Genomic DNA, 22286 nt, shown 5'->3' on the forward strand with positions numbered 1-22286 from the left:
TTAATTATGTTTTGATTACATGTATGTGAGTAAAACCTGGACTTTAGCAAGAGATGAGGGACATTTCCAGCAGCAATTGTGCCACCACAATCAGGTATTATTCAGTTAGATATCTGTAACATTTCCGGCGGCCATTGTGAAAGCAAACTGCTTGTTTTTTACCGAGACATTGGCGGCATTTTGAGCCATGATTGTACAACCAAAAGTGGTTGTATTTTTGCAATTCATGGGCGGCACTTTGAGCAGCAATAGTGTCACATCTGTGACATTTAACAGGTGTGATACAGCTGCAGCATTTCTAGCATTTCTGCAGCATTCAGTCGTTTCAAGCAATTGTGCCAACAGAGCTTGCTTTCTTTCAGTAAGACATTGATGGCATTTCCAACAGTGAATGTGCCACCAAATCTGAATGTGTTTTAGTGAGACATTGGTGGCTTTTGCAGCCATGACTGCGCCAACGAAAGTGGGTGTATTTTTGCAAGTCATGGGCAGCACTTTGAGCGGCAATTGTGCCACGAATACTGGGTGTTTTTTTTTTTATCTGTGCCTTTATCTGCGGCAGTTGCTGTAGTTTCCAGTTGTGATGCCACAAAAACATGGTGTTTTTTAGCGAAACATCTGTGGCATTTCTAGTGGCATCTGTGTCACCAAACCAGGTGGTTTTAGTGATACATCTGTGGCATTTCAAGAGATAATTGCAACAACAAAGAAGGTGTTTCAAGCAATCGTGCCAACAAAGCTTGTTTTCTTTCAGTAAGATATTGATGGCATTCTAACAGAATGTGCCACCAAAACTCTGTTTTTTAGTGAGACATTGACAGTATGGCAGCTATTGCAGCAATTTGGGTGTTTTCCAGACATTGATTGCATTTCCACTGGCCACTTTGCAACCAAATTTGAATGCTTTTTAGTGAGACATTAGCGGCTTTTGCAGCCATGATTGTGCCAAGAAAAGCAGGCATGTTAAGCTGAAAACTGATCTTTTTCTTTCGTAACCAAGTGATTGTGTGCCTAAACAAAAACACACATAAACCACTGCACTGAAAGTTTCAACATCCACTACGTTATAGCATACAAATGTCACATATCAACATTTATTCTGACAGTTTGGTTGATTATAACTTCTTCTAGAGAATACAAACATTTCAACATAATCTTACAAAACTGACAAATATGCATAGATTTATATAATCTTAGACCATAGACCAACATCTTCTGAAGATTGAAGGTGACAGAATCAAAAAAGTGTTGCATCTTGGAGAAAATTGTCACTGCAGAGCTTTGTTCTCAAACCACCGAACAGAAAACCTAAAACCTTTAGTCCCTGAAACATTGTTCACTGCCTCTATCTACAATCTCCCCTAAAAATTACACTAACCCATGTATTGCAGATGAGTGGCTCTTAAAAGAAAACAGTTTTGTGACTGTGAGTTGTTGTGTTCTGCTATCAGAATTTGAATTGAATCTGAGGTGTTTGACCTCTTTGCATCTGACCTTGACTGCACACATTCTTCCTTCACACAGTAGTTTTAACAATCGGTTGTAAAGATTACATATAGATTCTTCTTATAAAGGTAAAAGGAGGTGCTGGTAAGGGACTGAAGCTTTAAATTAAACTAAGAAAAAGCTCCCAGGGCTGTTGTCTGTACTAAGTTCAATTGCTGCATTTCATTTTTCTCTTTAATGTATCACCAAAAAACAATAGAGTTTAATCAGCATCAACATGTTTTGATAGGAAGCCATGAGTGTAATCATACTCGTGCTGTGTGTCCTCAAACATCCCAAATAATTACTTTGTTAGCTCCGCGTTAACTCGCCCAACAATCGTATGATCACTGAATAAACATCTCTTTCCTTATACTCTATTAGTACATACTCTATTTTTATAGGCACTTCACTCACTGAGATTGTTCTGTGTATTTTTTGGATGAATTGACGTTGCATGGACAGGCAGTTACTAAAAGTTAGTGCATATTAAAGCAGCAGGAACAGAGGTCTTTAAAAACTTTTCCGTGGTTTCTTCTCTTTCTAAATCTCTCTTTCAAACACGATGCAGATGTATTTGGAATCAGTGTTTTAGCGCAGTTTAGGTGGCGACGGGGGGTATCTAGTGATGGCACGATATTGCAACTTGCCCGTTAAGGAGCTAAAATTATTGCGTTCACCCAGGTGTTGTGTCATGCCGATTGGAGCTGGAGGCGATAAAAACCTGTGTCTACTGCAGAGTCAATCGAACCGGATGCGAATGTCGATCGTACGCATTGTCATTGCATTAAAAAGCCAGATGTTAGTGGGTGTTAGTAGGTTTTTTGTGCAGAGTGAATGAGGCTTTAGAAGTGTGTGGCAGTTTAGACGATTTATCTGCAGAGACTATGCCCTCTGCCTTTATTTTCTTATTTTCTTTGCTGTGTTACGGATGTTTTATGGGCACAGCACGTTTGTGAGATCAGGACTTTGGTGCCAGACCATAAGCAGCACTTATCCAAGAGGAGTTTCTGAAAAACATGGACACAGACCCCCCCCCCAGAAAAAAAATCAAAAACAGCAAAACGAAACGCTAAGCAGACATTTATTTCTGGGTCATTAGTATTTACAACAGCCACTGTCTGCTGCAGCTGTTCACCTATGAGGCAGCCAGAAGGCCGGGCTGGCAGCAGAGCACCCCTGGGTAATCTGCCTCCAGATGCCTTCAGTGCCGAAGTTAAACTCCATGAGGAGAATAAACATGTTTTTCAACCCTGAATCCTCTGCAGAAATCATCCAGTCTTTCTACTTTCCAAAAGACACCTCTGCATCCTTCTAAGGGTCACGTCTTTAACTTGGGAGATAAAGAGCGCCCGTTCATCATTAACACCTACAGGTTCTTGAGCACGTCGCTTCCCTTCAGTTCTATTATCAAGCCTCCAATTCAGGTTTTAGTCCCACTCTGCTGCACTCATCCCTCGTCCTTTGACGTCTAAAATGTGTGGAAAGCCAGGATGTACGCAGAGTCAATATTTATGTAGAGGCTCACTGCCTGTGGCTGTAGCCGCCTGGCCCTGCTTCGCTCTCCCAACGCTATTTACAGTGGCTGCCACTCTGTGGTCCCCGCATGCTCACCTGCCACAACAGAGTGAACTCTGGACCCTGAAACAGATGGTTTTTCTCCCCCCAATGCCTTTTTTTTAATATGCTACCCACATTCGTTGTTCAGGGTCAAGGCAGAGGGTGAAACTGGCTGTTTGTGTGCAGAGTCACTGTCTGTGGCTGAGATTATTGATGAAACTCCCCTGAGGCAAAGGCTGTCTTCTATCTTCTCTATCTGTCTCACTGTTTCAGTTCAATTTTTTTCGTTCAATCTAGGTAAGGTGTTTTATGTCCAGAGTTTTTATATAATTTATTCAGCTAACAGAAGCAAGTTTCTGGTTCATGCCTCCTAATGGTTTGTGTTTGACACCTGCCCAGCCTGGTACACTGTGATATTAGCTTACTGAGAGGAGAGTATTGTTGCTTTGCTTCATCGATCAAATCCCTTTGCTTTTGTAACCATGGGTCAGTAACTATCTGTTTCCATAGTGACAATTAAAACAAGACTCCGCTGACAGCAGCTCAATGATTTAAGGCTGCATCTAAGGAGAGTCACAAATACCAGAGTATTTACAGCTCGCTCTGCGGGACATTGAGATGTATTATCTCTTGCTGTTAAACAACTGTGCTGTTTGGACACTGGAATTACCCACATCCCACTGTTTTTAGAGCCGGACCTCCTTTTGCTCATGATTGAGTGCAGATGCACACTAATCATTTTCCCACTGTGCTGTGTGTCGCCACACAAGGTTGGAGTTTGCACTGAAACATCCTTATAAAATAACAAAGTGTTCTCAAGTGACCTGCCTGTTTAAACACAATCAGTGGTTTGAACATGTCATCCCTGAAGTGTTACTGGATCATTAAGTGATTTTGGACAAACAATCAAACCTCTGGGAATAATGGGATAGCACTGTGGAAGCTGCAGCATAATCCAACTGCTGAGTGGTGCCATTGTTTATATGCAGTAGGGTCCAAAACCATCTGCATTTACTTCCTAAAATTGTATTACATACCAAAACCAAATGTTTTAATTCTGAAATCAAGACTTTTTTTCAAGAGCCTATTATTAGAACATATATATATATATATATATATATATATATATATATATATAGTATGTGGAATATATATATATATATATATATATATATATATATATATATATATATATATATATATATATATATATATATATATATATATATATATATATATATATATATATATATATATATATATATATATATATATATATATATATATATATATATATATATAGTAATTCCACATTAAAATACTTTTACTCAAATTCATGAGCATAGTTTTGTCCAATAACAACACAAACATTTGTAGAGTACTTATAATTTTGACAAAATTAGAGACATTTTTACCCTAAATTGGTGCATAAAAATTCCCCAGAATACAGGAAATTAAGCGTTTTGCTCAAAATTTTCTGGCAGAGGACCCCAAACCAAGTTGCAACCTCCAAGGTAAAAAAAATGTGTAGCCAGTGCAGATGTGGCAAAAACCTGCAGTTCATTGAATGGCCACTTGAGGCTGACTCCAAAACAGAGTAAATTCCCATAGACCCCCATGTTAAAATGACCAACTTTACATCCAAAATAAACATGTTTACAGCTTGAGTCAGATCCAGCTCTCACTTAAGAACATTTCCACCATAAATTTGTGCATAAAAATTTCCCAGAATTCAGTGTTTTTCTGCACTCAAATTTTCTGGTTGAGGATCCCCAAACCCATATGTAACCCCTTCAATATCTGCCACTGCATAAATTAGCTCTTGATGAAAATATATACATATATTGCATATATATACTGTATATATACATATATAATGCTTCGGGATTTTTACTGAAGTAACATTTGAATTTCTTTGACTTATTCTTTCACCACTGGCAGTTGTTAGCACACCTTACGGGCCATGTAATTCTAAAGATTTAAATGTTTTTTCAATTATTGCTAAACTCTGACAAAAGTCTGTTTTGCCCAAAAGTCTGTTTTTTTTTCTGTTAACCAAAAAGCTAAAACCAAAGCAAAGGACGCTGTGTTCCAAATTGTTGTTCTCAGTGCAGAAACACGATATCAGCACCAAACTGCAGCTGAATTCTCTTCAGGGGCAACACAACACATACTGCTCACATCATCACAAACCAGGCCATTTTCATCCAGAGCAGAAACAGCTGCACCTGAAATGACCACACCATCTAGATACCTGCGAGTGATCGTGATCATCTCTGTGGGGCAGAAAGGCAAAGCTGCTTTCACATGTGGGACCCTTGAATGTGTACGGTGTAAATATGCTGCTGATGTGTTCATGCAATGGTCTCTACATACAAACATTCATGTTTGAATAGATTTTCATTTGTCACAAGCCTGGGAAATGCAGAATATTGATGACAGGTGTGAATATTCTTTTGGCTGCAGAAATCAGCTCTGGATGCTGATCTGGTCTGATGCCAACGATCATTTCAGAGGCATTTTTAGTTTAAAAGGAGATCACACCAAAATAAAAAAGGCATCATTTTTCTCTTACCTGTAGTCTATTTATGACTCTGAATTGTTTTGGTGTGTGTTGCTAAGTGTTGGAGATATCGGCCGTTTTGAACGGATGGGAAGGGTATGAAAAATGTAATCTGAAAAGTAACTCATGCTGTGAGATAACTGTACAATATTTGTCTCTGAGAGGTAGTGTAGAATAAAGTTGCAAGGACTTCAAATTTGTACTTAACCGCACCTACTTATTTCCACCACTGGTAATGCTTTGTGCAATTTCTTACTTTAGCTGTCAAGTCATTAGCAAAGTAAGATAATTACACTTTTAGAGAAATATATGTACAGTTTATCTTAGTAACTTTCTCAATACTGGTAGTGCCATTATTTTGAGATCTGGATATGAATGTGTTTTATATGATAAGTTCATGCTGCTTTATAGCAAAGACAAAAATGTCACTTCATTATCAAATCAAGGATAATGAAGTGACGTTTTTGTCTGTTGCGAATGGTTCTTGCTCTATCAACATTAAAACAAAAAATCTCAGCAGCAATGTGTCTTTGCAGAAATCCTAATCTGTTTGCTCAAGATAATCCACAGGCCTTGTTATGAGCAGTTTCATGTAAGAACTATTTTCTTCTTATAGGCTACTGAAATATAACGGCCATCACAGTGCATCGATTACGAGCTCACTACTGTTGGTATTTTCATGGAAAATAAACTTACACGAAACTCAATGATTTCAAGATTTTTGAAACGAGGCATTGTTGTTGAGTTTTTCAAATTTAAAAAAAAAACCATAAATAAGAATTTATTTTTTTTTTATTATTTTTTATTTATTTATTTGCACCACAAGTCAAGTGTTAACTAGTACCATTATATTAGACAGAAAGTAAATATCTTAAAGCCTTATCTTAAAGATGGCACCCTCAGCGACTTGTGTGTGTGAATGGGTGAATGTGACATGTCGTGTTAAAGCACTGTGAGTGGTCAGAAGACTAGAGATGTTCTATATAAGTGCAAAACCATTTCACAAGACAGCTCCCTGATTCAAGAGAAGTCGACATTTAAATTTAAGTGGTATTCTCTGTGATGAACAATAGCCATTTCACCTCTCTTTTCTTCATTTTCACCTTTTCCAGCAGACTTCAAAGCACTTTGATGAATGTAAAGCTTGAGTTAATGATACATTATTACGAGCACTACCATGATTGCATGTGGAGCTTGATGGATGTAATCTGGAGTTGCGGAACTTAAATTACACCAAGTTTAATCAGTATGAACAGAAGCTGCAGTCGGTGTGGAGATGGGAACAGTTTGTACCTCTATATACCTAAAAATGAGGTACTGTAGGTTCACACCCTTAAGAATAGCTCTTTAGAGTGAATAAATTAACATTATACATAGTCAGATTAAGATCTCAAGAATGGACAAAGACCCAGAAAGAATAAAAGACTTGCATATTTAAAATAAAGTGTTTGTTATGAAAAAAACGTATATAATAGAGGGTACATGAGCTTCTGCTGTGAGAGGTTTATCTCATAACAAATAGAAACAGGTTCTGATAGTCAGATTTAGACTTATTATAAAACGACACGGCAATCAGTCTTTTTGTTCTGGCAGACGCTAAGCGGCGTATTTCAGAAGCATCCCAGAGACAAAACAAAGAATATACACCTTGTCTATTATAGACGGAGTTACAGCGCATTGCATAGGACAGATTTCGTTTTTCTGCTGAGAGGCATTTGTATGTGAAATACAGAGAGGGGTGGATGTATTTTTAATGACTAAAACACAGCCATAAATCTATTTTAAGTTCATAACTGGACCCTTAAACCATGATGGATGAGGTATTCCGATCCTTTACTTAAGTAAAAGTATTAATACCACACTGTAAGAATATTCTGGTACAAGTAAAAGCCCTGCATTGAAATTGTTAGTTTGTAAAAGTAAGTATGTTCAGGAAGAAGAACATTAAGTATTAAAAGTACAAGTACCCAATGCAGAAGAAATATATATAAAAACCTAACTAAAAAAAAGAAATCCACTCAAAGAACTCCAAATCCCTAAAACAAAAACATATTTAAAAAACAATAGAAAAAAACACCCAGGAATTCAAACTTATAAAAAAGAAAACATGGCGTGAAAGTTCATAAAAATAGTTGTCAGTTTTCTGTCAATCAACTGATTGATTAATCAACTAACTAATCATTGCATCCATTGAAAAGTTTGATCCATATGCTCTGAAGTTCACTATGAGAGCAAACTTTTAAATGAATGTCAGTTTTTGAACAATGATGAAGGCTAAAATATTGTCTGCAACCAGCGGTAAAACTTGTTTTTAGTCAAGCCAATTTCAAAAATAGCGCCCCCTACCAGACGGTTGAGGAAAGTTGGCAGTTATTAACGGAAAAAACAGTAAACAAAACATGTTTTTCAAACATTGCGAATCACCACAACCTCCATAAGTCATAACGCATACAGTCATAAACACAAAATATTAGGCTGATTGGTCCAGTAGTTTGGGGGATTAGCTTTACACCGACAGACCACTCACACACACACACACACACACACACACACACGACCAAATGCATAGGCCCATCCAGGTTTCTGTCAGTTTGAAATGACAGTTATTACTTTTGGTGGTCAGATTTATAGACATTTAACAGCCTCAGTATGAAAGAATCTGTGTCAGACTTGTACGTTAAAACAGTATTAGTGGAACCCCATAATCACAGCAGGGATTATTATAATTATTTTTTATTCATTTATTAATTTGTATTGTTTTAGTCCTTATTAGCTTCCATTTTAGTTGCGAGTTGAAATGTATGGAAAATTTCACGTTGTGACAGTGACTAGTAGACTGACTGAATGTGGAAAAACTGAGACATATTGTTGAAATTGCACTTGTTTTTCTCAAGACATCTCATCACTGCCAAGTGTATGTCTTTACACTTAGAAAAAGGAAAATATTTGGAGGTGTTTTTATTTATAGGTCATTATACAATGGTTTTACTGGCGTGACCCACTTGAGAGCAAATGTGGCCCATGGACTAACATGAGTTTGACACTGCTGATCTATAGGTTTAAATCAGGTGTAATTTGTGCACATTGGTGCTCTCAGCGAGCGGTAATTCTTCCTTGTGTAACAGGTCAGGCTGATTGTGGGAGGAGAGGCAGATATTTTGAAGTGTAATCAATATTGTAGTAGTAGGATCAAATGAGTGTTACATGCGGATGTTGAAGGGTATTTTTTGTCTTGAGTTCTATATTTTACTTTCAGGAGAGCGTTTTCTTTTATCTCTGAAATTGAGGTGGCTCTTTCTCTTGTAGATGCAGCATTGCAATGAATGTTCAAGGGATTTCACAAGAAACCAAGCAATGCATGTGGAGGGACGTGAATTTTCAAATCATGATGGATAAATGAAAAAACACCAGGACGAGAGAAACAGTAATCCGCTGAAGCGCACTTGAAATAGCCTGGCTTTTTTCCTGTAATCATATTGGGAAAACTTCAACAAAAGCATTTTTTTCCCCATGGTAACACATTTACCTCCAAATCTGAAATGAGCACGCTCTTATGTTGAAGGCTTGTATTCATCATGAAACCATTAATTTCTCTGAATAGGCAGCAGGTCATTACAGAAAAGGCAGTAAAATCCCAAAAAAAAAAAAAAAAAAAGGAATTTATTCTTGACCTTATCTACCGGTGGTTACATAACAATCATTTCCTCTTCACTTCTGAAACTCCAATAAAACGACCTGTCAAGTGCCAGAGGAAGAGCAGCAGATTGTATATTTGCACAAACAGACCTTTTGGCACTGCGTTATTCGGGTTAAGGGTGAGCTGTAACTTTGTTTTTCCTCCACTTGAGTCCTACCTTTTGAAAATATGATCACCCTTTAACTACTGCTGCTGCCTCAAGGTTGAGGATCTCGTTGTAGCTGTATTGAATATTGTAAACAAGGCATGTCTCCCAGAGTCAAGCCTGCACCGTTAACAATAGAAACACACCGACAGGAAGGCTTTGTCACTCAAGTAACATCTGGCCATGATGGGTCTCTAAGCAACAAGTATTAGTGCATGAAACGAGGGAAAGAGAACAGTACCTTCATAATTACGTGATGGTTGAAATCTGTTGGGGGGAAGGTAAATAAATGAGACCCGTTAGAGAAAGGAGTAGCCTCTGATTTGTGCCACCATGGGTCATTTTCTTTGTTTAGAGCTAGATTCTCTTTTTGTTCTGAACTCTCAGTGTGGTTACATTTTTACATTGCTGCAGGAATGATTCATGTTTTTCCTTAATTGATACAGCTTAAGATAAACAGAACAGGTGTGGGAAGAGAAGGGGAAGTGACACGCAGCAAATGGCCACTGGCTGGACTCAAACCCGGGCCGCTGCTGAAGCCTCAGCCATATGGGCACATACTGTACCAAGTGAGGTAGAGATCCCCCTTGTTTTTTTGTTGTTTTTCTTTCTTTTTTTTTTGTATAATTTTCTTGAGCCTCCCTGAGTGACTGGCAGACCTTCTCTCCCTCCGCAATATTACTTTTTTAAATCTCGCTCTTTGATGTATGAAAGCTAAAAGTTAAAAAATTATGACGAAATCCTGGAGTTTAAAAAAGCCTAGATTTTTCACTATCACAATGCACGATGATTAGTTAGTGCAAACGGTTTATATTTGGCCAAATTTCAAATGAGACGTAGAATAAAGTAATTTTATTCCCCTTTTCCACCAATATTAGTGCGTCAGCACAAGTTTTTAAACAAACTGTGTAAACTTGTAAATCGACTAAAACTAGGCGAAAGACTGCTCTCCCATTGCAAGTAGACGTGAGCTGTTTACACGGCTCTGCAACAGACAAGTATGCCTCTGTGTGTGTGTGTGTGTGTGTGTGTGTGTGTGTGTGTTGATGTCATGGACAGGCCGGCAAACAGTAGAAAGCAACATCAGTGGCGCTCTATGAAAGCTTTGAGATGGTCACATCTCTTATATATTTCTGTTTCTTCAGTCCCTCTTTAAACTCGGTGCAGATGAATTTGGATCAAAGTTGTAGCGCTGCTGAGGTGAAGATAGACAGTAAATAGTCGTGGGGCGTCATTGCAGATCGCTGGCAAAGGTGCTAAAAGTGGCGCATTCACCCGAGTGTTATGTTTTCATCAATGCCCATCAGAGCCCGACGCGATAAACATCCGTGACTATTACAGTCATTTAACCCGGGTGTGAATGCCGATTTTACACTTTCCCATTGCGTTTAAAAGTCAGATGTCAGGGGTGTTAGTGGGTTTTTTTGTGCAGTGGAAATCAGGCCTTATACTCATTCCATGACTGAAAAGGAGCAGAGAGGGGGAAAAAGCTTCTTTTTTTTTACCTGGCCCTTTCTCAGAACATAAATAAAATATATAGGTGTATTGTCAATTGCATTTTGATTACAATTACTTTCCTCTCCAGTGCTTAAAAAAATATTTTACATGCCTCCCCCCATCTTGCACCACCCATCCCCTCTCATAAATAACAAACAGCCCCTTAAGGCAATAAGAAATTACTAAACTGATTAAAAAAAAAAAAAAAAAAGATTATGAAAATGGCTATTTTCTTGGAAAAAGTAATTAAAAAACATGCTGGTGAGACTATGAGCAGTTTTTATATGAAAGTCCACAAAATGCTTCTCCATGCTCATTTCTGCCCAGTTTATTTTTTGCCTGTGTTTCGGTGGAGCCGGCACATCATCTGAAGGTTGCAGTGGAGTGTCCTTCTGACTTCATGCCTCTTCAACATCTGACAGGACTCATGGTGTTTGCATTGCAGCTGTTGCTCTCACAGGAGTTGCTAGGGAACATCTTATGGCAGCGTTGATGGGGATTTAAACATTTTCAGAAAAGATTTTGCACATGATATTGTACACTTGCTTTTTATAATTTGCGAATAATCAAAATATTAAAAATACAAAAATTATTTTTAAAAAATGAATATGGTTGAATAGGCAAGCAGATGTTTTCCACAGCTTTGGAGTGTAAGGCGTCGTTATTTTACCAGAAATAATGCAGAAAAAGCAAAAATAAATGCAGTTTTAACTGTATGTGTTAAATATTCAGCTGACAGTGATGGATGTGGTTGGATCCTATCTGCCGGCTGTCATATCTGTTGGCTCAGCCTCTGATGTCACTGAATGAGCAGTGCGGGCTGCCAGTGCGCACCTTCGGGGACGCAGCGGTGGCACAGGCAGTGCATTTTTCTCTCACCCACTCAACTACCCAGAAACCTTTTGTTGTTTTTTGCCATATTTCCGGCGTCTGGATGTTAATCTCAGGCTGACTGTCCTATAAGAAACTCTCCATCCGTGTATTTGCACGAACTTTTCTGGAGGCAGAAAAACAGGTAGGGTGCCTTTTCACTTGTGTAATGATGTCCTTGAGCGCGGGCTGCTGCGCGACTCTCCACTGGAGCCACATTTTGTGCCAATAGAGAAATTTGCCTCGTGCTTTTTTTGTAGCAATCATCGAAAATTCAGCTGTATTTGACCGATATCTGTTGGATTTTACGCCCAGTAGCAGCAGGAGCAGCCCGGCCGGTGCAGACAGCGTTCAGCGCCATGGAGAGCAACGTGGTGCACATCTACAAAGGGGACAGGTGTCCCTCGGGCCAGCCGGAGGACTGCTACCCAAACTTCACCTGGCAACCCGGTTTATCGGACCCCTTCAACTACACACCCAACGGCACCTGGGAGACTGAGCCCGAGCCAATGTCGCCCATCATCCCCATCATAGTCGCGGTGTACTCCGTGGTGTTTGTGGTGGGCTTGGCGGGCAATTGTTTGGTGATGTATGTCATCATAAGGTGAGTTATCAACTCTGGCTTTTGTCAGCTCAAAACCAATGCCAGTCATCTCACTTCATGCGAAATAGTGCGCGTGTCTGCGAGCGTTTGACTCACAAAGCGAAGTGCGTATTCATTTTTGGAACAATGTAAGTGAAAGCACACACGTGTGTTTTGAGTTTTTATATCATGTGTATTCAGAAGGGTCATAACTGTTCACAATGTTTGATCAAGTAGAAAAAGGAAAGCTGTTATCAGATTTGTTTACATGTAGCCTATATTTCTTGTGAGTTTTGTTGTTTGTACCCTTACATGTTGTCCCTCTGGATGTGCAGGTATTTTTTTTTTATTTGTTGGTTTTTCTTTACAAATGACTGTTTACAAGGTGTGCAGTGATTGTTATTCCAATATTTTCTCTCCAAGCTCCTTTGTTAGTTTCATGTGTGCTCATGTTTAATGTCCCATTGAGGTATTTTCATTTTAAAGGTCCAGTATGTAAGATTTAGGTGGATTTATTGGCAGAAATGGAATATAACATTTTAAATATGTTTTATTTAGTGTATAATCACCTGTAAATAAGATGTGTGTGTATGTGTGTGTGTGTGTGTGTGTGTGTGTGTGTGTGTGTGTTTTCCTAGAATGAGCCTTTTATACAGGGAGCGGGTCCTCCTCTACACAGATCACCATGTTATGTTTCTACAGTAGCCCAGAATGGACAAACCAAAGACTCGCTCTAGATGGGGCCATTTGCGTTTTTGTGTTTTTTCACTGTCTACTGTAGTTAGCAGACAAGAGCATCAGGAAAAACACAGATTTTGTGATGCTTCCATATTTAATCAGTGTTTCTAGCAGTTTATATCACCTGGTGCGTTTGTTTTGGAGGGAGAAAGACCCCTGCAGATAATTTGGCCTCTGGTAAAAACCTCCTGAACATTTGAATCTTAAGATATCAGTGTCAAAAGGTAGGAAGAGAAACACTGAGTTGTCATGTGAACTGCTTTTTTCAGTGTTTTTACCAGTTTATATAACCTGGTCCATTTGTTATGGAGAGGAAGAGACATCTGCGAATAATTCTGCTCCCAGCACAAAAACACCATCAAAAAGAGCTTGTTTATCAAAAAAAAATGCAAGTGGAGGATCCCAGCAGAGGTCCTAGCTAAGCCCCTATTTACTAAAATCCTAGTAATACTCCTAGTGGACCCTAAGCAAAGCAAATTGAGTATCCCTGGTGTATCCCTGATTTGTAATGTGAAACTGCTGTATTCAGTTCGGAAAGATAGTGAGCACACATTGATTATTAAGAAAAAAATGTGAGCACACATTAGCAAATGCTAGGCTAGTGACCGTCATTATGCCCTCAAGAAGGTCTCTGACTGAAAGCTTGCATAGTAAACATGGTTTTTGCACAGGTTTGAGCGTGCCAGTGTGCTTTTTTCACTAGCATTCGTCTCCGACATGCCAAACAGTGTTGGAGAAACATTTATTTGTACAGTGAAACTGCTTTTTTCAGTATTTTTTACCAGTTTTAATCTCCTGGTCTATTTGTTATGGAGAGGAAGAGTTCTCTGTAGATAATTCGATTCCCGGTATAAACCTCCTGAATAATGAACACTGAAGGAATTCTAACGGGGAGAAGTTTAAGCTGATTTCAATCCTCGATCCTCGTCAGTCGATGCCACCAAATTCCCCTAAATTTTACACACTGTTCCTTAAGTTGGATATGTGATCAGCTTTGACATATTTAATTTAATAAGATCCTTGAATTAGGCAAGAGTTGTTAAGAATAGGAGTAAATTTCCTCCCTTTGTGTCATACTTGTGTGTACAGTATTTTGGCTGCTTTAATTGATGTACTGAGGAACAGAGCTGAGCACCATGGTAACTAATCCTTATTTCAAAAAGTGATTAATTAACCTTGTTCTTCTTTCAAACGATTGAAGCAACAACAAAAAAGACCCAAATGACAGTCAAACCTCTACATATTTCCTTTTTTATTACAGATACACCAAAATGAAAACAGCCACCAACATCTACATCTTTAACCTGGCCGTGGCCGACGCTCTGGTCACCACCACCATGCCCTTTCAGAGCACCGACTACCTGCTCAGCTCCTGGCCGTTTGGCAAGGTGGCGTGCAAGGTCTTCATCTCCATCGATTACTACAACATGTTCACCAGCATCCTCACCTTGACCATGATGAGCGTGGACCGCTATGTAGCTGTGTGCCACCCGGTCAAAGCCCTGGATTTCCGCACACCTGTCAAGGCCAAAATCATAAATGTGATCATCTGGGTGCTGTCGTCTGCCGCCGGGATCCCTGCCATGATACTCGGCAGCACAAAGACCAATAACGGTACCTTGACCTCACTCACAATGCTCTGACTCCATCATTTCTGTTTACCAGGATGTTTAGTCATACATTAGTGAACTATAACTATAAAATGTTTAGCCACAGTCAGTTTTTCTGACATTAATGAAATCTAAACATAACATTTTTAACCACTGTTCATACGTGACGAGTTTTTCTTACATTAGTGAAATCTCAGCATAAATCTTTAAACCGCTGTTCATACATGACGAGTTTTTCTTACATTAGTGAAATCTCAGCATAAATCTTTAAACCGCTGTTCATACATGACGAGTTTTTCTTACATTAGTGAAATCTCAGCATAAATCTTTTAACCGCTGTTCATACGTGACAAGTTTTTCATACATTAGTTAGTTTTAATATATTCAAACACTGTTCATCTTGTGATGAATTTTTCATACATTTCATACATACCTTGACCTCACTCACGATGCTGTGACTCCATTGCTTTTTGTTTACTAGGGTTTTTACACATACATTAGTGAACTCTAACTAAAAAATGTTGAACCACTTTTTGTACCGTGACAAGTCTTTTACACATTTGTAAACTCTAACTATGAAAAAAATCAGTTGTCATGCCATGACAAGTTTTTCACACATTAGTAAACTATAAAATGTTAAGTTTGTCATACATTAGTATGTAGTAGTATTAACTCTAACTATGAAATGTTTCACCACTTTTTGTACCGTCATAAGTTTTTTTTTTATACATTAGTGCACTTTAATATGTTCAAACACTATTCATGCCATGACAAGTTTTTCATACATTAGTAAACTCTAACTATGAAATGTTTCACCACTGATCATGACGTGACAAGTTTTTCATACATTAGTGAGCTTTAAAATATTTAACCACTGTTTGTTACTTTAGTGTCGTTTCTCTCTGGCTGTTTCCATGCTTCAGAGACAAAATATCTATCAGCTACAATTTCAAACTTGAAGGCCCTCTTCATGAAACACACCTGCCTTGAATTATCTAATTTGGCTGCAGGAAGCATCCTTCAGTTTCCCTGAAGAGGATATTCTGTAGGTTTGATGAGTCCTTACGTTACAGCTACCCGAAATAATGAAGCTATGATAGCCATAATAGGTCGTCCTCAAAGGATTTATTTTTTCTCTCAGCGTCAGTCTGATGGATAGTTCATGTTCAAAATGATAAAGCACTGAGCACTTTGCCCACAGCTATTAGACTAGATGATGGATCTGATTCTGGTAGATACCTCTCTGTACTGATGACATAAATGCATAACAGGATCTTTTGTTTTATTACATTTTTTAGCCAGAGTATAATGCCAACGTCCATCAGTCACTGTGCTGTTTCGACAGTTTGCTTCAGGCTCAAATATTTCAACAGATAATGGACCGATTGTCATGAAAGTTGTTACAGTCATTAATAGTTCCAAGAGGATGACTCTTACTGAACTGAATACTTAAAATTTAATTTGATAAATTGTTTTTTAAACACTTTAATTGTAAGAAGATTTAAAAACATAGAAAGAAGGCAATGAGTTACGAAAAAGGAAATAATTCCCAAATTAGCAAGACATGAGTAAAAACAAAAAAAAGCATGCAAGTATGTAGGCTACTAAAAAATGATTTCAAAAAACGAAAAATGAAAGTGGTCAAAACATTTTGGCTTGTTAATAGTTGAGCCACTATAATAAAGGTTTTTAAATGTAGTTCCTCCTAATTTTTCACGTTTATCACATTTTTGGAGTGCCTGGATTTCCTTCGTGTTAAACCATAATTTGACTCAAATAACAGCTTTTTGTGGCACAAACAAGACAACAATCAATGAAAATGCCGCTGATGTCCAGGGAAAAAACAATGGCTTTTTACACTGTCACTGTCTCCGGAGGAAACACAGCAACAGGGAGTTTTAAAAAAATGCATCAGCATTTGGTTGCCAAACATCTGCTGGAAATTCAGGAATGACTCGCAAAAAATCAACCTGTTTTGTCGTTTGTTGATCTCGAAAAGTGATCTGCAGCCTGGCAGATGTCTCGCCAAAATCTACAAAGACACCTCATCTACTGCGTTACTTTAGAAATGTTGACATGATACGTGTGAAATGTACAAATGTAATGTATGCATGTTTTGCAGAAATGTACAATTCGTACAAATGTACATTTTCTTCAAGCGGTGGCTTGCAGTTTGAATGTAGCCGTAGTCTCGTTGGTTTTCTCATAAATTAAATATAACTGTGATCAGATTTGTTTCTCTTACTATGTCAATCTGTCACTAACAGGGACTACAGAGTGCGCCCTGCAGTTCCCTGAACCCTACAGCTACTGGGACACCCTGATGAAGATCTGCGTCTTCATCTTTGGTTTTATCGCACCCGTCATAATCATCACTGTCTGCTACACGCTCATGGTGATGCGGCTGAAGAGCGTGCGCCTGCTGTCAGGCTCACGCGAGAAGGACCGCAACCTGCGTCGGATCACCCGTCTGGTTCTGGTGGTGGTCGCCGTCTTCGTGATATGCTGGACGCCCATCCACATCTTCATCTTGGTTAACGTGCTGTCTGGGAAGGAGCCTGACACCACCGCCGTCATGGCCGCCTACTTCTTCTGCGTTGCACTGGGCTACACCAACAGCAGCCTCAACCCCATCCTCTACGCCTTCTTGGATGAGAACTTCAAGAGGTGCTTCAGAGACTTTTGCTGCCCGGGTGCCCAAGGACATGGAGACTCTCATGGGGTGAGCCGGGTGAGGAGCACCCTGCGGGACCACACGTGTCCCACAGAAGGACGGGGAGACATGAGACAGGCAAGGCCCGTATGACTAGCCATGGACACGTCCTCGATGCCCTATCAGGGCTGGGAGGACTCCAATGACCTGGGTTTGACTCAGGTCACCACTGCCATCTGAGAGAAAGGGAGTTATTTATTTATCCAAACACAGGCTCACTTAAAGATCATCTGGAGATATTCTACATTTTTCTTATTGTCAACAAATCCTATTTAAGACAAACCATAACTGAATGGATCCTAACCAGTATTACTTGTCAACGGTTGATCCTTTATTACAAAAACTACACTGCTTACTGCCTACTAAAAATTATCTTGGGAAAAAAATGAAAAGGGAACTATAACTCTTAATTTATGTTTACTTTGTATCTAATTGTTATTTGCCTAATTTTGTGAAGTTGTTGCAACTTAAAAATGACAAGTGAAGTTACCTTTTTTGTCTAAGAGTTAGCAACTTTAGTAAACCAAGTTTTTTTTACTGAACTTGATGACACAGAGGATGAAGTTAGGACAACTGTGACTTCAGATATATAGCACAGTAAAGTTGCTAAAACTTAGAAAGATTGATTCGATTAAACATCATTTTTTAAGTCACAACAACTTCACATTATTACGTAAATACAGATGCCTTTTGAGTAAATTTAACTATTAGATATAAAATTAACATAATCTAAGACTTATAGCTATATTTACCTACAGTGTATTGACATGGCATTTTCCTTCATTATAATGAACATAGGCGTTAGGGCTGTACTCAATTTAATTTTTTTCTTTTACATTTAAAACTTCTATGTAGGTTTTAAATGAAGCTCTGAATGTCTGTCATCATATTTTATGACGTCATGACCCTTTTAAAAAAGTCCCTAATGTATACAAAGTGATTTATTGGATAAAATGAATCTTTATATTTAATCAGCTTTCTTTAAAGAATAAATGTAATTTATGGTGCTGTCAGATTGCTGCTACACCGCTCCGCTAATACAGTGCCTGCAGGCTGTTCTCATGCACTGTTCATACATTTTGCTCTGAAAAGTAATGCTCCAAAATTTGTAAATATCTCATGTAATGATCACCCAGTAAACTAATATATGACCAATGTGCTGACAGCAGTAAAGAAGGAAGCGTTTCAAGCTGTCACAAAAACACAGGACTTTCCCCGGGAGATGGTTGTTCTTTTCCTAAACCTAACCACAGAAACTTGAGTTGCCTAACTTAACCCCTGTAACTTTATGTTAATTACATAATCTTACGTTAAGTACCATATCTAAGTATCATCCTGTTTTTTAGGATATCTTATGTATTGCTGTATGAGGACGCGTTGCAGCGTGCCTCCTTTTGTGTGAGACTAAACTCTCTTTTTATCAAAGTGAAAATATCATTTCTGAAAGGCTAAACATCAACAAATATAGAGTGAAGCACAATATTTTGTTTGATAAAACCATGAGAGTTTTGAAAATATACCTTTTTAAAATGAATTTCACCTTCCGCCTTCACAGTGCTCTGGAGTTACTGGAAATGTTTGCATCATATGAGTCTGAAACAATCCTACGCAGCAACACTTGATACTAATTCTACAAATAGTATGATACTAATAATATTAGTGTAGCCTAAACTTTATCAGCAACTGTGCAGAAATACTGGATTTAAACAGAATGAGAGGACACCCAAAAAAATGTTGATTCAGAATTTGAATGTCAACAAAGTTTTGCACAATTAGGAACAACCAAGCAGCACAAAACAGCAAAGGACTAAAATGTAAAGCCAACAGACAAGTGCCAAAAACCCAGTTCATTGACTGGTCACTTGAAACGGGATTCTGAATGAATTAACATGTTTACAACCTGATACAACAACAACAAAAAAGTGGTCTCTAGGTAATTTTCCCCTTTTATGACAACTGTACAAGGTGGTGATTTTATACATAGCTTAACTCACCTGTCAAATTCAATTAAGGCTTAAAATTTTGCTGAAATGCTAATCGTAAGGCTTTAAACCAGCAGTCCAGAAACCAATGGGTGACGTCACAGTAGGTACATCTATTATACAGTCTATGAGTACAACTGTAATTGACCCTTTATCTTATTTTTAATTAATCACACACACACACACACACCGTCCTGCTGTCAGAAATACTCACTAGACCACCAAATATGTATTAATCCACCACTGAAAAAAATCCCCGACAAATACACAATTTACTTCTGTGAGAGTAATATTTGCAAAAATCTACTGTGCCCCGCTGTCTTCAAGAAAAATAAATGTGAAGCTATATGTAAATGTGACTTTTTTTTTTTACAGGTATATGTCTCCAGTGGGAGGGAATGTGCTCTGGGCTGAGTGCTACAGACAGGTTAGAGAAGTCAGAAAGACAGAGGTTTTTCTGTGGGATTTAACTTTTTTTTACAAAAAAATCTAGAATAACATCAGAATTTTACTTTATAATTGAGTTTTAATTTAAAGCCTATGAGACTAATTGTGCAGTGCGATACTAAACCACCATATAGTGTTTCATAATGTATCAAATGTGTAAATCTGAAAATGTACTTTTTCATATTCTCTCACATTGTTGAAGTCAGTAATGAAAAGATGATGAAAGATGTCCAAGAAAAACCAAAAGTATTTTATTATGTAGCCCGATCACGTTTTGTTTACCTGACTTTCTTGTTAAAAAAAAAAAGATTATTATAGTTCTCTCATGCATAAAAAGATCAACTAGTGTTTTGTGCACAGAATGACAACAATTTATTGTCCCTGATTATTTTGGGAACAAACGGCATCATTTTAAACTGATTGTGTTTTATGTGATTTGTAGTTTGGTGCTTTGCTGTGTTGTAAATTTGTGAATATTCTATATAATTGGCAGTAAATCTGTGTAGAATAACCTCTCAGGGATCATCCTGTGTAAGTTTCTGAATCAAAGTGTTTTCTCCTGATGTTTGATAAGGCTTCATTGTCAAAACAATGTATTCTTCAAAGCTGAACTTTGTGCTTTAAGAAACTAATATTACATCTGACACGACTTCACACTTACATTTCCAGCTGCAACACCGCATCTCATCGTGTAGGTGTCAAACATTGTGTCGCATGTTCCCACCTGTCTTAAGTACTTGTACGTGTGATTACTGGGCAGAGGACTCCAAGGCAACAGCTGATGTCAGTATAAAATACTGTATTCAACACAACATGCCTTTTAATGTTTTGTGCAATTTAATTTTCATAATGTAAATTTCTGCTCATGCATTAATGTGTTTATCTTCATGAAACTTTCCCTCAGCGAAACACAAAACGTGATTGATTTACTGTCTTGGTTTCCTGAATTAATGTAGTTTTCACAGGAGTCAATCAGATCAAATCATACGCTTTTGAGGGGTTTTTTTCTTAATTTCAAGCAAACCATTAATATATTTATCCATCTGAATCTGATGATGATACAATAGTTATAGCAGAAATGTGTTTTGTGCCTTGTTTTGTGTGCCTTATCTTATTTGGCCTCTGAACTCAGCTGTTTTGCTTGCTCTAAAAGACCAGCAATTAGTCATATCCATTAATGTGATGGATTTTTTCTCCCCTGTACGACTTTGAAAGTATATCAGGCTCATTGCTTCAAGTTATTGTAGCATTATCTCCAAGAAAATTAAATGTTTACTAAGGACGTCCCACTGTTGGTTACAGTATGTGTTTCTTAGGAACAGTTTGTGGTTTATCAGAGGATGGGGGCGGCGAGGGTGTGACTTTATATATTTATAATATGACCTTCCCCTGAGCTACAAATATTTTTCCTTGTGTTTCTCTAACTTTCTTCTAGAAAACTCATAACTCTCCCTCTATTTCTGAGATGCCAGATTTATTTTGTGTGTGTGGTTTTGATAAAATAGTGCTATTTTAATCACGATTTGTTTATTTCTCCTGACAGAAGTGTTCGTTGCACAAAATTTGTTCAAGGACTGTCAGGAATTGAAATGATCATTTCTGTTTTTTACGGTATCTTGCTACAATATATGATGTAATTTTAGCTTCTTTTTTTCCCCAAGCCTACCGGTGAGTTTTGGGGTTCAGAGGATACTCAGAATGAATTAAAAAATGCAGTGCTTAAAAAAAAATTTGACATGGTTTGGCAGCACCCCTCCCCTCTCATAAATAACAAACAGTCCCTTAATGTATCTGAGAGACATGATTGTATTAAACAAATGAATTCAGACCAGGTCTGAGCACCCTATACTGTGTATATAATGTGCTGCTGCGTTACAAATGAACTGTATCTGTTGGGTATTTTTGCTGTATCTTTAAGCTTTGAATGTCAGAACATGTTTCACACATGTGCAACAATAAAGCTGTAAAATGTACACCTGCTTCTTTTAAAGAAAATACTGGATATAGAAAATGGGTTTCATTTCTTTCCTTGAACATATTAAGCCATAACCCACCTACCTGCTGACTAAGATATTTTCAGTCATGTTTTAACTCACTTCAACACAGACCTGAAGTTAGTGTTTCCATGGTGAGTGCTCTGACTAAAGAGCAGAAGTCCACGGTTACTTGTGCTAATTATGAGGCATTTTATGTCAGTGGCCTTGTGGATGAATTCGAAATGACCAGCCTCTGTGTGAGGAGCTTATAGATATGCTGCTTCTCCACACTTTGGATTTTATTGCTCTGGTGTGAACAGAGGTGTATCCATAGAAATAATATCCGTCATCATTTGACTTATACAAATAAAAAAAAAATGTTGATTGTTGTTATGGTGACAACACATGTCAATGGAGCCG

General features: G+C 38.0%; 1 protein-coding gene across 1 annotated transcript; it reads left to right on the top strand.

The window, feature by feature from the left end:
• The first annotated feature begins 11697 nt into the window (after positions 1-11697).
• Positions 11698-22061, top strand: oprk1 (opioid receptor, kappa 1). Its single transcript, XM_042497821.2, has 4 exons — positions 11698-11962; positions 12133-12421; positions 14400-14752; positions 17016-22061. Exons 2-4 carry the CDS (start codon positions 12177-12179, stop codon positions 17552-17554), a joined length of 1137 nt encoding a protein of 378 aa, XP_042353755.1. The 5' UTR covers positions 11698-11962; positions 12133-12176; the 3' UTR covers positions 17555-22061.
• The last annotated feature ends 225 nt before the right edge of the window (positions 22062-22286 follow it).

This window comes from Plectropomus leopardus, chromosome 12 (assembly GCF_026936395.1).
Source record: "Plectropomus leopardus strain MGB_pleo_1.0 chromosome 12, ASM2693639v1, whole genome shotgun sequence".
Classification (NCBI taxonomy): Eukaryota; Metazoa; Chordata; class Actinopteri; order Perciformes; family Serranidae; genus Plectropomus; species Plectropomus leopardus.